Source organism: Anopheles funestus, chromosome 2RL (genome assembly GCF_943734845.2).
Source record: "Anopheles funestus chromosome 2RL, idAnoFuneDA-416_04, whole genome shotgun sequence".
Lineage (NCBI taxonomy): Eukaryota > Metazoa > Arthropoda > Insecta > Diptera > Culicidae > Anopheles > Anopheles funestus.
The window spans coordinates 18,682,838-18,698,813 of NC_064598.1; the positions used below are offsets into that span (position 1 = coordinate 18,682,838).

At 41.8% G+C, this 15,976-nt stretch overlaps 1 protein-coding gene across 1 annotated transcript in view; it reads left to right on the forward strand.

The window, feature by feature from the left end:
• The first annotated feature begins 211 nt into the window (after positions 1 to 211).
• The window catches only part of LOC125763063 (neuropeptide SIFamide receptor-like), a 108,797-nt gene continuing 93,032 nt past the window's right edge, over positions 212 to 15,976 (forward strand). Inside the window, exons 1-2 of the mRNA XM_049425840.1 lie at positions 212 to 1,750; positions 11,031 to 11,304. Of these exons, the coding sequence (XP_049281797.1) occupies positions 1,574 to 1,750; positions 11,031 to 11,304 (451 nt within the window). The 5' untranslated portion in view covers positions 212 to 1,573. The remainder of the gene's footprint in view (positions 1,751 to 11,030; positions 11,305 to 15,976) is intronic.

The following is a 15,976-nucleotide window of genomic DNA, read 5'->3' on the forward strand; positions in this document are numbered from 1 at the left end:
CCACACTTATACCATCAAAAGCCTGGGCACATACTTTCGCGTGTGGAGCCACCACTCGACTCGGCGGGCCCTGTGGGGCAGGCTTCGGGGCACGAGCCTCCGAGGTGAAGGCAAGCCCAATCGGGATCGGCTCCGGATCGGGTTTGTTCTCACCGCTTTCCGTGGGGGTCGGAGTTTTAGAGGGGGTGGTTGGGGTGCACGAGTTGGCAGCAAGCACGACGGCATCCAGCCTAGACCGACGGACGCTGACGGTGTTGTCGGGAACCATCACTACGTCTACGGCTGCGAGGGTGACCATATCGTGCGCACAGATCATCATCATCATCGTGCTGAATCGACACGCTGGCCTACCCCCTATTAGCTGGCCTGTTCCGCATCCGCATCTAAATCGGAATTCGGTTTTGCTTTTTCCATTTTTTTTTTCTGAGAAATTCTTACAAATTCCACTGTTTTGCAGTGGCCAACGTTTCCGGTACTCCGGGGTTTTCAAGCGGGGTTTGTTACGCGTCTTGTTGGCCAAAAACGGTGGCTCGCGGTATTTCGCGGTGTTTCGCGTCAAAGTTCAACGGTCGGTTTGGTTCGCTCGTTTGGTCAGTAACGTCCGGTCCACAGACATCGCCGTACACACATCGTATGGAGGAAGTCCATCCATCGTCTGTGAAACGGTGTTCCAAGTGTACCGAGTGTCCAAATGTGGTAAAATAAACACCGAAAGTTAAGTAAGAGAAAAAAATAAGCGTGAGAATTGAAAAGCTCGACCTCCTAACTTAAGGCTCAAAGCACCATCGAGCAGAAATAGGTCATTCGGGGGGATTTTTTGTTTCGCAAGTGGCCATCCTCTCGTATGCCTAGGGAAGTTAAATGATCTTCAAAATCCATGGATTAGCATGTTTGAAAGTTTATACAGCTCGTTTGGAGATAAATAGGTAGCAAAAAAAAAAGGTTGCGTGTACTTTAGTGTTCCCGTGCTTGGTGTGAGGGGAAGTTTATATTGCGTGCAGTGAGGCTAGAATGCCCCGAACCAGCAGAACTTGACAGAATTGGGAGTGTAGCAGCAATAAGTGAACGTGTTAGGATATCAACTCGACTGGAAAAAGGGAAGACCCATCTCCCTCTGAATCTGAATCCGTGCAAAACAAGGATTGCAGTTCCAATTACCTTCGCCGTGTGAACCTTTGGGGCGTAGAAAAGAATTTAAATATTGGTGTGTTTTTCAGTTACTCAACTCATCGTGCTTTTGTATGTGTTGTATAGTGTCGGCTCTACGGTGGGTTAAAGATGAACGTCAATAGATCGGTTTCGGTGCGAAGTCCGTGGCTCGATCGTAGCGAGCCTCAGTGTTGCCGTGTAAAACCATTACCAGCTGGTCAGCTTGTTGTACCCCAGTAGCTAGCCAACAGGGTTAAGCGTTCTACACCCCCCCCAAGGGGGTTGTTACCCTCACCGATCTTCCGTTGATTCGGGTGCATTTTGGGATCGGTTTTTGCAGAAAGAGAAGCAAAAAAAAACGAACTCTCATTTTTGGTCCTCATCAGATGTAACCGTGCGTACTTTGTTGGTCGGTGGTCGGTGCATGAGAGATAAAGTGCCCTTGCTAATCGCCCCGATGGAGCTCGGTGGCGAAGTGTTTACGATGGGGCTGGCCCTCAAGCTGCAGAAGGTGCCGCCGGGATCGATGGTCGATTTCACCGAGTTCCGCCGGGAAAATTCCAACACTGCCACCTTCGCCAGCGACTGGGACAGTTTTCAGGTGAGTTGCACGATTTATTGGCACATCCTTAACTGTGTCGGGTGATAAAATAGAACAAAAAAAAACAAACAAACGTTGCCACAGCAAGAAATGTTTCTCTTTTGGGGCGAAGTGGTTCTGTGCACCTTTGCATCCGGTGCATTGTATGCACTTGTGGTTCATGCATTATTATCAGTTTATTGATTGAAAATCATTATCGACATCCGACATGTGCATACCAATGCACATACACGTACCTTGTCCCCGGGCACAGTACAATGCCGAGCGTTTGTGTTCGAAAGCCTCACCCTACCGTTGCGCATGTTTGTGTTTGGTGTCCGTGTTTGTGGCTGTGTATGTATGCGTCTGTGTATGTGTGTGTGTGTGTGTTTATGTGTACCGTTGCAAAAGGCTTGTTTGTTTGGTGGGTCCTTTTTGAAAATAACGCTGCTAGAAAATACCCATTCCCGACGGACGGCGTTTATCGTGCGGTGCTCATTAATGGTTGGTGCCTTGCCTTCGTGACTGCTTTCATCATTTCCTTCGGTAGATTTTTGGTGCTACATCAAATGCATTCGATTGGTACGTTGCATGGTATGGTGTACCAACCAGTGGAAATGTGAAAAAATATGAATATGAAGATGAAGATTGAAATCCTTGCTTAGTATCGATTATAAAAATTGTTGGCGGAGTGATTTAGTGGTGTATTGCTGGTTTGTAAAATTCCAAATTTATTCTCACTTAAAGAGAAACAAGGAAAATGGATAAAAAAGAAAATGAAAGCGTGTTGAAAAAATACCCAGATTCATTAGTTAAACTATCCTTTGATTAGTACGCTAATAAATTCATCAGCAAAGTGTACCATGTCGATGATCGCTTAGTTGTATATGCACCTCATATATGCATTTCGTGTTGCATTATTTTTTGTAATATGATTTTAAATACCTTCTTCCTGTTTGAATAGCTCTAAGGCAGTATTTTCCTATATTTTAACAATACAATTTCTATTGCTTAAAAATCTATTAAATACACATCTGCCGAATGAGTTGTTTTAGTGCACCGATAGTTCACCCTGCAAGCAAGACAGACATTGCAACCAAGTAGTAAATATGCAGCAAACCACAAAACAGGGTCACCAGTGATGGAAACATCAGAACGGTGGCCAAAGTTCGCGCTTAATCAAGTGAACACGAAACCGCAAGTATCTGTAAAACGGCGTAACAAACTTCCGTTTACCGTTTTTCCCATCCTGCGACCGAGGTAAAGTTGTTGCGAAAAGCGGGAAGAACCATCTTTACCCACCCCACCTCCACAAAAGGGATCGCCAACCATTCAGTGCCCACCTGAGTTCTTCGTACCATATCGTACCGCAACTGCCGCAAAAACCTTTGTCACCGGCCGAAAGGGGGGGGGAATTTATTCGAAATGTCTATTTGGAATTGGAGACAGAGCAGCAGGCAGCAGAATGGTGAAAAGGGACTCACCGTAGCCGTTACCGTTTTCCACCACGGCTCAGCAACCGGGGAGGGGAGGGGGGAAGGGGGACCACAACCGAAATTAGGTCACCGCTAATTGGAATGTAGTTTTCCGTCTTGAAGGACATTCGGCTGTGATTGCCGGTTCGGGGTTCTTCATCCCCGCCCTTTGGCCCCTTCCCGTTCGCCCATTTTGGGTTTGGTCGTTTCCTCTCGTGAAAAGTGAGCGCGCACTGTTATGTACCACGCGTGATTGTGAAGAAGGTAATGGGTGTGTGCTGTGTGTAGAATGGAAGTAAAAGGAACGAACAGAGAGAGAGAGAGAGAGAGAGAGAGAAAAAAACAACAACATAATAAAACAGGATACTAAGCCATACCATCACGAAAGGAATGACGGATAAAAACTACCCAGTTTGTAGGTTGTGTCAAGGCGAACAGGCAGGGTGAAAGGCAAGAATTGATGTTGTTTTTGTTGGGAAGCGATTATTATTTCCGCTCCGCTGGGAAGAGTCGTACGAGATTGCCCGGCCACGATAATACGGATGCGATGCACCAATCGACATCGGGGTGTTGAGTTTTGGGTGGTTGCTTGGTCGCTTAGAAGCTTTTGTGGCCAATTGGTTTATGGTTGCCGTGGCGGGTTTATCCCTTTTTGGGGGTGGTGGAGGGAACCCTTTTTTCTAATGGTTCATCGTGGTTCAACGGGGTGCACCCGATGCTTTGACTGTTTGAGATCGCGAGAAGCAATTAACGATTGAAGAAGGTGATGGATGTTTTGTTTCATTTGTGTGTTCATGGAGCTGTAGTGGCAATCAATTATCTTACCGCTGTTGTGAGGCAAACCCTTAATTTGTCCATCGTTTCAATTTCGAAGACCTTAAGAGCTTTAAGAGCTGTGTAAATTGGCTAGATGCCCATGACGATGATTAAAACTGCATGGGATTTTTTTTTTGAAAAATGAAGAAGCTGCTGCATAAAACTGGTTCAGTTTAACAAAATAAACATTCGTGCAGAAATGAAAATAAATCTACGATCGCTTATTATAGCAATCGATCGAATGCAAGGGCGATGTCTTCAACATGCAAAAAGCTCCATAACTACCACCGAATGCAAAGTGCAACAAGAACACTAAATTATGGTTCAAATAATTATCAAACTATCCATCGTTTTCCATTGCCATAGCGGCGGAGGGAAAACTTTGCTTTGCCATAGTGACACTCACACATGATGGAGCGCACGCACACATATCACTGGCGCGCGTCAAAAGGACCGACCATTACCATGCCATAAAATGGTGGGAAATGGTAACATTGTTGGCAGGTTACATAACGATCAACCGGGACGCGAACAAACCGATCCATTTTCCCGTGTCCCGTTTCCCATGTTACGTGTGCCCGTGTATAGGTGAGTGGCAAACGCCAAAGCGCGTTAACTAACCACCCGCCACCATTTATCCGTCATTTTGCTAGTGCCGTTCGATGGGGAGAACACTACGGGGGGACTACGGGGAGATGGCAACGCCCGCCAGGTGCAAAACCCGTGCCCGTGCATACATCAGTAACACGTACAGACACACGGCACAACCGGCATCGCTCTGTCAATTACCGGAAATGCAGACCGACGAGGCGAAACTAACGATTAAATAATGATTCTTTATGCAACTGCACTGTTCGCGTCGTTTACGGACAAGGCAGAAAAGGAGCTTTCGTCGTTTCGTGGAAATCACTGGCAGGTTCGTAGTTTTCGATAGAAATCTGGTCTGAGCCATGCCATAAGAGGGGGTGAAGAGTGGCAGGGGGTTCGTGGGGGCAACCCCTATCGCTTGGGAAAGTGAATGTTTGCCCTTTTGCTACGTATTCGCCGTATTAAGCGCTTTTGGGGCTAGATGGAGGAAAGATGTAGGGTGGTATGTATGTTATCTTTTCTCGCACTCGCTGAACTACGACGGACGACTGGACGCGTCCCTCCTGTACCAAGTTGGTATAAATATTAGGACGTGTCTATTTTTTTCTCACAATTTTCGTTTTTGGGTTGTAGATTGTAAATAATTGGAAAGCGTAATAGATGGACGTATGGAATTATTACCAGCTAGATGGTTTTGCGTGATGGCAACATCAAGCAAGAAGTGTAAATTGTTTTAAATTGTTTGCTCTGTTTGTAATGGTTTTTTTTGTTATTACTTGTTTAGTAAACAGCTTTAGTAAATGGATGAGATTAAGCTCATAAAGTAGGAAATAATTCCTTTTTTTCATATTTACTTTAACAAGCGGTCAGTTTCATCATTCGAACTAACAAGAGAGCATCGTACTAAGAATTAATATTAATTTCCGTTCGCCAGCTTACTACCCGGCTGGCAAAGTGAGTGCTTTTTACAGGCGAGGGCATGTAGAAGCGTGAAAAACGGGGGGAAACGCAGGGGAAACCTTTGTATAAATGAGAAACCTTTGATTGTATGTTCGAGTCACAAATTTGAAACCACCCTCCCGTCTGTGTAACAAATTGTAACGCTGGCAGTAACCACCCTTGCCTCCTTCCAGTGTTACGTAATAGTTGAATGATCCCTTATAATATAGATCAAACTCTCCTGGTTGAATTTAGTTTCAAATTGACAGTTACAGGATACACTTGCTTTGGAAAAATACTTTGCACTAATTTAGAGATGTGCAAAGTGAGTAAGTGTGTGAGAGTGAGTTGAAACGTTGTATTGAACGAGTTTCGTTCACTCACCACGAGGAGTTTTAGCGACTCTTTTTTCACTTACTCACTCATGAGTGTAAGCATGTATCCGTGGTGAGTCAAGTCGCAAAAAGGGTAAATACATGAGTTAAAACGAAAATGTGCGAGTGAGTTGAAACAAAAATGAGTTGAAACGAAACGTTTGAAACACATGAGTTGAAACGGAATACATGTGTACAATACCCAAACTAGACAAATGAATATACTGCTCGCTCTGTATAGAAAAAAATTCTATGAATTTGAAAATTTCCTAAGGCTATAGCCTTACTTTTTTTTGAGTAACTAAGCAAAAGTTTTAAAAATTGATTTATTTTAATGCGAATAGTTTGAAACAAGTTTATTTTCACTCAAATAATGCTTTAAAAGAAGAAAAGAATATAAAATAACAAAAAAATAAAAAAAAATATTTTCATCTCGAAAATTTCATAAGGCTTACCCCTAGCCATTTTTTTCAGCAATTTAACAAAATTTAAAAATTTGTTTTATTTTAATGCGAATAGTTTGAAACAAGTTTCTTTTCACTCAAACAATGCTTTAAATACAAAAAAGAATAAAAAATTAAAAAAAAAATCTAAAAATTTGAAAATTTTATAAGGCTATAGCATTACTTTTTTTGAGTAATTTTGCATAATTTTATAAATTGATTTATTTTAATGCCAATTGGTTGAAATAAGTTTCTTCTCACTCAACTCGCCCGCTTATCTTATGCGCTTTGGCCGGGGGTTTTTTAAGATTCCGAAATGAGTCGTTAAACGAGCTGACTCCTAATAACGACTCATTCACTCTGAATTGACTCACTAAAAGAGTTGTTATTCTCATCTCTACACTAATTTCGAAATTTTATTCTAGTCCCTCTTCCTCACCTAAAGCTCAACCTAAATAAACAATTTAAAACAACAAATAGCGTTTGCAGTCCAGTGCAAAGATCAGCTTAAAATTGTTTTGTTTGCGGAAGGCTACTTTACCTAAACAACAAAATCCAAACTTAAACAAAACAAAAGCAAATGCTGGTTCTCTTTTTATATCCATTTCTGAACCTCCTCGCATATAGAAGCAGAGCAGCAAAGCAGCAAAGCGTAATCTGGTGGTAAAGCTTTATTCACTCCAAGATCGATGTTTGTTATTGAATTTTAAAATTCAACACTCATCAGCAGATCTCGCTGCAGTCACACTGTTGATCGATTCGGGCTTCTCACATGCAGGCCCTTTTTCTTTCTGACCGAAAATTGCATATTGCTGAAGGACGAACCCCGTCCTCATATTCGGTGTGCGGAAACTATTCGTACCGGAATCGTATCGAGAATACCGGACACTCGAAAACGATTTCGATCCCTTTCCGCATGCTTTTCTTTTTTCATTTTCGAGGAAAAACTCGCAATGATGGAAAGGGGATGATGGAATTGATGGGAGAATTATGCAAAATTTATGCGGTATCATTCGCACTGCGGAGCGGAGCTATTACGGGATGTTCAGCTAACCCGCACGCGGCGTACTGGTGGATAGATCGGAATTTCCCGTACAAGTAGCAGTCCCGGAAGGTGTGTAGGAATCGGTCGAAGAAATCCTTTTGCGAAAATAGTGTACATGGACTAGAGTGTGTGTGTGTGTGCGGGGTTCTGCAATCACTATATAATGCGGATCGAACATGGCTCAAAGTAGTACTTTGCAACGTTTATCGATCCTCATTTTGAATGCGTAAAAGCGTGTAGGAAAATGCAACTCGTGAGGTCATTTGTTTGCTCCCACGAGAAAGGATGTTTGAAGTTTTGTTGCCTTCCTGTTTTGCGAAGTAAGTATCTCGAATCGATCTGTAATCGAGCCCGAAGTTGACGCCATTGCAATAGTAGACTGTGGGACTGCGGGGCTAGAGATAATTTGTACGCGATAAGTGCTACCCGTCGATGGCATAATGGACATACTTCCCGACCGGGGGGAATTGTGATTCATGAAGCGATAGAGCAAATGCAATGGATAGGAATTGGAACAGAGATGCTAGTGGCATAATTTTCCCCCTTTTTTTCCTTGTGTCCTATGTTCATGCTCGAGAGTTTGCACACACATCCACAATTACATCTTTGTCTCATTGGTAGGAGTGTTGCCTTGTGTTAAGTAATGTGACGGCTGGTAGATAGTATCTAATTGTTGTTCAGGTATAATTTATTGTAGTAAATGAAAAATGGTCGTTTTTCGATGTGGATCTGGTCCAAGACTGTAGGTGTCTTTATAGGCAACATATTCTTCCCAGCGTACGTAAACTTCTGCGAATTAGCTACGGCGATTTGTACTGAGCTTTAGGCAGTTTGTGTATTCTTAAAAGATGGGAAAAGATGAGAATAAGATGTGTTTATTCATCGTTTAAGATTATTAATCTTGAATAGTGAAAATTTTTTGGGAAAAATGCCCTAGAGTGTAGCAATCGATACGAAAGGAGGATTTAGACTTAAATGAGTCCTTTAAAAATCTTCCATCTTTACGTTCTCGATCGTTCGATCGATCGGTGAAAGACTCTCCGATCCTTGTGATGGTGATTATTGATGAAATAACGGCATTTTATCGTGTACAGTGCTCTTGTATTGATTGATGGTTATTGTATGTTGGTAAAAGGAGATCGTCCTGGGCCATCGCTTCACGCATTACTAGGAAGACGATCGTTGTTCTCTAGAAACGCCACTCACTACTTCGGGTCCAGGGGTTAGACAATCCCAACAATGAACTACTACCTTCAAATTATGTTAAAAGTTCAAGCCCGTGACATAAAGAAAGATGTACAGTCGAGAAGTTGTTCAAGAAAATAGGAGCCATTATGTTCTATTATTACTTCTATTTCCACTCCTTTTTTTGTACGCGTTTTGACGTTTACGAGCGACTTATCCGCCGCTAGCTTTCGTTATAAAACAGACAGGCCAAGTTAGTCTTTGTGTTTTAGAATAGATTTCTTTCCTAATATAAGAAGTTAAACAGAAATTACTCCGATATGATCGTTTAACATAACAGCAGAGCAACAGCATCGAGCTGATCTTTTTGCATGACATAACTTGCTATCAATTCTTTACTGCAATTTGCTCGATGGGTCGGATTAATACCTTGCTAAAATTTGAGGTTTCTTACTTAAAGTGCCATATACCTCAGTTCTGGTTTCTGTGCAAATAGTCGTAGAATGTGTGAATTTAGATACACATAATGCTTTGCAAATTCTAAATCTTGCCCGAAAGAGAGTCAACTATGTCCTCGGCACACTCTAGTACAACTAGATCGGATTCCAGAATTTGTTTCGACTGTCTCTTGAACTTGAAAACCCTGAAAAACCAAACATCTCTAACACGGTATTGCTTGGTGCTTTAATTAATATACAAATGTTCCAGAATTGAAACTTCGGACACTAATTTAAAGACAGTTCCAGACATAACAAATGAAACTAGCAAACCCAGTACCAGGTACCGCTGGTCTGACAATCTTTAAAAGTCATATTAATATTTAATTTCGTTTCTCAAAAGTAACCACTAAATGAGCGCATGGCAGTTTACGGAATCGAAACCCCCTCATGCCCAAAATGATTTGGAGAGAATGTATTACATTTCGTATGCATTTTCCAGAATTGATGCTCAAATTCCAACCAACAATCTGACCAGAGTCGTTCATTTAGCACGAAACCGATGGCTGGAAACGATGTAACGAGCGTTTGAGATGGAGCGAAAGTTTTCGATCCAATCTGTGGATGAGTTTTTTCCCGCTTCACTCGTTCCCGGGATCTGTTCTTCGCTGTCGTCTGCGCTTTCCATTTTTTTTCGGGGCAGCGGTGTGGCAAAAGATCTGTGTTTGGGACGAGCAAAACTGTAAACTTTTCATCCCGTTTTATGCACCGAGGCCGAGTGAATCAAAGAGTATTTTTTATTGCTTCAGGCACTTCTGGTTTTTTGCTTCTGGCCGCGTACTACTGCTCCCTCGCTGCCCACCGGAGAATCAGTTCGGTGTAAGCGAGTCTTGCATTTTAGTGTTGTTGTTGTTGTTGTTGGGAGCATCCATTTTGTACGTAGCAGAACTGTAACGAACTAAGAAGCTTCTCATCGTTTATTCCTAGTTCGGAACGACTTTTCCTCCATTCCGTCGTAAAGCTTCGCTTCCGGGTGCTTTTGCCCCTGCCTGCCCCTGCCTGCCTGCCTGCCTGATACGTTCGGGAGATCCAAATGGACTTTTATAATCTCTGAATTTGCCATCCAGTCGTTGGTTTGTGACCTTGGCTGTGAAATTGTAACTTGCACTTCCGCTGATTCTGTCTCTCTCTCTCGGTCGGTCTCTCACCCATAACAAAAACCCTTTCGGCCATCGTCCGTCATGTTGTCCGTCTGGTGCACACGATCGTCACACGATCATGGTACTGCACGGGTTTTTAATCCATCACCGTGCCGTCGTACGAAACGAACGAAACGTCTCTGTGCCCGTTCCGTTTCCGGAGTTTGTCCCATTTTTTTTCTGTGTGTGTGTGTGTGTCGATGCAATCGCGTACATTGCATCCTGTTGTCCTTTCCTTTTTTTGGAGGGTAGTAGCAATGGACTACCGTTTGGCTTAGAATGTGGCACAAAGTTTACTTTTCGTTGCCGATAGTGAAGGGCAGAAATGGTACGGCGATGGAGACGCCCAGCTTCCCGTAGTGTGGGCGGAAGGATTTCTTCTACTTGGCCACTGTACAAGTCGGTAAAGTGGAAAACTGTAAAACTGGAATCTGAGCACGTGTGTGAGCGTTAAAAACCAGATAACTTGCTCAAAGATGATGAAAAATACACTCGAAAAAACAAGCGCAAAGTGCTTACCAAGAAAAAAAAAACCCCTTCGAAGAACAGTAAATGATTTATGGGATTGTTCTAAAATCAGCCTTTCCGGCTCAGCTTCATTTCCCCCGTTTCCCGGATGGTTGGTTCGTGTGTGTGTGTGTTATTTGTCGAAGGATTCGCTCTGACACCGGCCTCTTCTGCCGGTGGAGTATTTTTGGGAAATCTAATTTTAGCAACGTTTGTCCACCTATCAGTTTTGGCCCGGTACGTGACGGATTTGTCGGCTAATCTCTGAAACCATGATTTTTTTTTACTTCCAGGGTCCGGATGTTGCGGGCAACAATACGGCCGGTCCGTTCGAGGAGTACGAACTGTTCTACCGGCACTCCTACACGATGACCGCGGTCTACTGTGTCGCGTACTTTATCGTTTTCATCGTTGGGCTGGTCGGCAATAGTTTCGTGATCGCGGTCGTGTTTCGGGCACCGCGTATGCGAACGGTAACAAACTTCTTCATCGTGAATCTGGCACTGGCGGACGTGCTGGTGATAGTGTTCTGTCTCCCCGCCACACTGATGAGCAACATTTTTGTGCGTGAGTATTACCTGACGTTTTAAAATAATAACTTTTACACCGGGTTAAAAATTAAAACTTTAACTTTTCAATAACTTTTCGGTTCCAGTTGGCAAAGAATCAATTGTACCCTGCCTAAATCCATCGTGGCAAAAGCTTCATAAAATAGCTTTGAAATCAATCTAGAAAACTGTTTATTTATTACTACTTTCTTCAGCAGTACGTGCTGTACTTGTGGATTTCACATTGTGATTTATTTAATTATCGATCATGTATCGACTGCAAAACGAGAACACTATTACGTGTTTTTTTCACTCGCCTATCGACAAGTACGGAACGTTCCCTTACATAGATGATTGTTTTCATTAAGTTTTTTTGTCCACCATTTTTTTTGTTTCTTATTATACTTTTAACCGGTGTATCTGTGAGGAAAAAAAACATGATACCAGCGGCACACTGTTTTATCATTAATCGTACCACTTTTCTAATTGGTTTTTACAAAGTATCTACCACCCTGTTATGGCTCTTGCGATGCCAGAAGTCAATATTGATGGGTATAATATTGATCGATCAATAAAATGCACCAGCTATTGTCCGTTGACCAGTTAGTGCATCGACACCCTTTGCTATTGTTACTTGTTTCGGGCAGCGTTGATTCTTTGACCAGCGATAGGACTTACGGACGGATATTGTAATGGTACAAAATGGGGCAAGACGGCCTAGGTGTGCTACCTGTTATTGTTTTATACTGATTAGCCAATATTTGGTTTTATGAAGGCTAGTTTAAACGCTTGTTGTATTACGAATTAGTTTATTTTTTGTGAACAGAATAATTTTTTTTTTATTAAAAACCTTAATAAAAAAAACAGAATGAAAAATTTTAGTTAAAAGAAAATAATTTCTTTAAAATTTTTAAAATATAATAAAATTATAAACATAATATAAGAGCGTTGAACAAATTGTAATTCATTCCAAAAAATCAAAACATTTTGTGTTTGTTTATAATAAATTACAAATATTCCCTCAAAAACAATGGAGACGCCCAGTGATTTACTGTTTTTGAAATTAAATATTCCTACTGGATTTGTTTTATTATTCCATGAAGCTTTTGATATTGATTTTCGTTCTCTTAATTACAATTTGGTTTTAAAAAATTAGAAGTCAGATTTATTTTTTATTGCTATTAAATAGAAGTTATACGCAACCTTCAAAAAATTATCATCTCTCATAAAAAAATATATCTCTATAGAAAAAAAATCACTCACACTCAATCGTTTTTCGTATGCACAAAATAGAAATTATACGCGACCACGAATCGTGACAATGGCAGACAGTTCGTCGAATTCAATCGAACGCAAGTAATTGTTTGACCTTTTATACGTATACGATGTGTAACGGATGCAGCGCAGCGTTACAAAAAAAACAACACTGAACACTGCACAAAATCCATTACAATTGTCCAGCTGAATATTCGGAAAATCGCAGCTATTTGATGGGTTGTGGCACAGAGAGAGAGATCCTCCCACCCTCTTATCCCACTTTGTGTTTCGGATCGTAGTTTTTATGTGTGAGCAATCTTCTTTTGGTACAGTGAGCTAAACTACTCGCCAGTCTGATTTACGTTTCCCGATGGTGCAAAAGTTTTAGAAGGTTGTTGTGAAACTTTTTCCCACATTCAAATGTTTTTTTTGCTGGGCACCAGTAGTGGTAGCAGTAACACACATAAAAGCATCAGACAGTTTCGTTTCGTTGTGTGGTTTTTGTCTATCGGTCCGTGTCGGGTGCTTTGTTGATGATTTTTGTGGACAACACATTGGCGTTGCAAAACAATTTCAATGCTGACATAGCAACCAATTAAAAAGACATTAAATTCACTGTGCAAGAGTGAATGAGAAACAAAGCATACGGGATAGAGAGAGAAAGAGAGAGGAAGGGGGTTTTATTTTTGAAAAAAAAGTTGACTCTCTAAAACCCTCTTTTTCTCAGCTCAGCGTGCAATGGGGCTAAACAAAAACTAATTAAATTCTATAAATCAGTGTCCTGTCTGGTGTTTGCCCTTCAGATGCAAGCAAATTCGTTGCCGGCCTTGATGTAGCCAAGGCTTTGTTTTCTCTCTCTCTCTCTATCACTATCTCAATGTTAGTTCTGTTTCGCTTGAGATTTTCGAGAGTTTAGTGGTTGTGGTTGTCTGTATCGGCACGACATTAGTGTCTGCCAGCCTGGAACCGAATCGAACCATACTGATGAGTTTTTCTGCACAGCCAATGCCATGCCATGGATAGGTGACCCGTACCCGGTGTAATGGTGGTAATGTGGTTTGTAACTATTAATTTCAAAATGTACCAATAAATAACCACCTTCATGTACAACGATCACGATGTACACGGTGTTGGCTATTGGGAATCTCTTTCCCTCTCATCCTCTCTTTTTCTCCATACGGTAATGATCATCCGTGTGTAGTATAATTTCGTGTTTCTTGAATGTTTCATGTCCAGTTGCTCAACATTGTCGGTTCAAATATAATATTCACTGTTGCAGATGAATTGTGCATCTTGGTAGAAACCCTCCCTCTTCTGCCCGATTTTGACGGATTCGCATCCTTGGCCGGTGCTACCATTCACATCAACGAGCAGAAAAGACAAGATGGGTAGTGAGATTGCAATTGGATCACTTTTGAAACCATCGTAGTGTAAATATTGAAACATCATGTTACACAGTGTAGCATGCTGCAACAAAAAAAGGAGAAACTACGCAAAGGTGAATGCAAAAACCAGGCGCTCGAATGACTTGATTGCACACCGGTGCGCGTCCGGTGCATCGATGTGCGATCCGTTTGTAATCTTTTGTTCCACCCCTGTACGATTTCAGGGCCAATCGTTTCGTTTTTTTTGTCGGTCGTATGTGTCATCCTATCGAAAGCATCCGATGAAAGTGATCGGTCGATCGTTGCCCAGGATATCGCTTTGTGAACGTATGTCAAATATTCATCTTTGCGCTCAAACGTATGACTAAAATCGCATATTTCCATCTCCAGTTGCACCGGTGACGGTTGGAATTGGGAGTCAGTTTGGGGTTTTCCCCCCTTTATCCACTGCCTTCCGGACACGAGCCGGTGCAAGTCGCCAGCAAATGCAGGAAGTGCATTGTAAGATACACTTGCTTGCACTGCCGTTTCCAGGTGTAAGGTGTCGGATGTGTCTGATTTTCTTTTCTATCGCTTTCCACCGCCCAAAAAAAAAAAACCATTTGCCAACATGTAAACGAACTTCCTGTAACTTTCGCTGCAACTTCTTGCTTTCCATGCGAATGGTGAAATGTGACCGAAAAAGAAAGAAAGAAAGTTTTGCATGCACATTGTACCCCGTGTGAGCGCATGGGTGATGAATAGTAAAATTCAATTATTTCACCTTTTTGCGTGGTGAGTGAGTTTAGTGCGAGCAGGATATGATTCGCGTGCGAGTGTAAATCCAGCCATGGCGGTAACGATGGAGGATTAACTTTTGTACAGTGTGCGACGATAACGACGGAATGCTGTACCGGAGATGCTGTGGTGTGAGATGAAAGATAAGCATAAAGGTACATAGAATGTAGGGGATATTGTATCACCTACCGGGATTGTATTGTTGGATGGTTTTATTGTATTGATTTTATCGGCAGGAAGCAAGTGCAGCTTACTTTACTGAGTTGCTATTTGTCATCGGGATTTGTTAGAAGAAATGTTTACACCATAAGAGTGTAGTTTGATAAACATTCAGTACCAATTAAAGAAGATTAAAAGAAGTGAAATAAAACAGAATATTAGTATGACTGTATCAGTGAAGGACGATTTCTCGCTAGCGCGAGGAGAGAATGATTCACAAGTCGAATGTTTCAAAAAAAAAGTTGCCTTTTTTATATAAGCTTGCACAATTTTAAGCTGTTTAAATAGTCGGAAAATTTGTGAAAAGGCAGTTTGTAAATAGAGCAAACAATTACTTCTACTAATATAGTAAATAATTACCGATGGAGACGCCTAGTACTTTTGGAAAATTTGGGGTACTTTTAGGGACACGGTTCAGATGGGATTTGATATCTGGTACGGTCGTGTAGAACTGGCGTCGTTTAACACAAACACCAGTGGGTCGCCCCGGTGCAAACAACTACTTATACTAAAATACAAAATAATTACCGATGGAGACGCCTAGTACTTTTGGAAAATGACTTGGGTTTAAAACAGAACTTGCGTTAACATAACGACAAATCAAAAGTTTCGAGCATAAGCATGGCAAAACCTGTTAAAAGTGTTTGTTTTTATTTTTGTGATACGACTAACGAAAGTAATAGAACGAGAGAGAATGCTTTAAGCGTTACGTTTTAATACCATAGGGTGGAAGGAAGGGGTCAAAAATTCACCATATTTGCGTTACGTAGTAGTTGAATCATCCCTTTGCCTTTCTTTTGCTTTGATGTATCCTTCTGTTTGCATGCTCCCGAATGGGGAATCAGCTTTCGTTGCAGCAGGCGAACGTAATTAGTTTGCTGCAATACGAGCTTTTAAAGCTGGTTCGTATTTCATCACCCAGCAACTAGCACCACCACTATCATCATCATCATCATCATCATCATCATGATCACGCTAGGGTGCTGTGTGTGTTTGTGTGTGTGGCAGACTGGGAATATTGGGGTTTTTGTTTTGTGTTTGTTCCGTAAATTC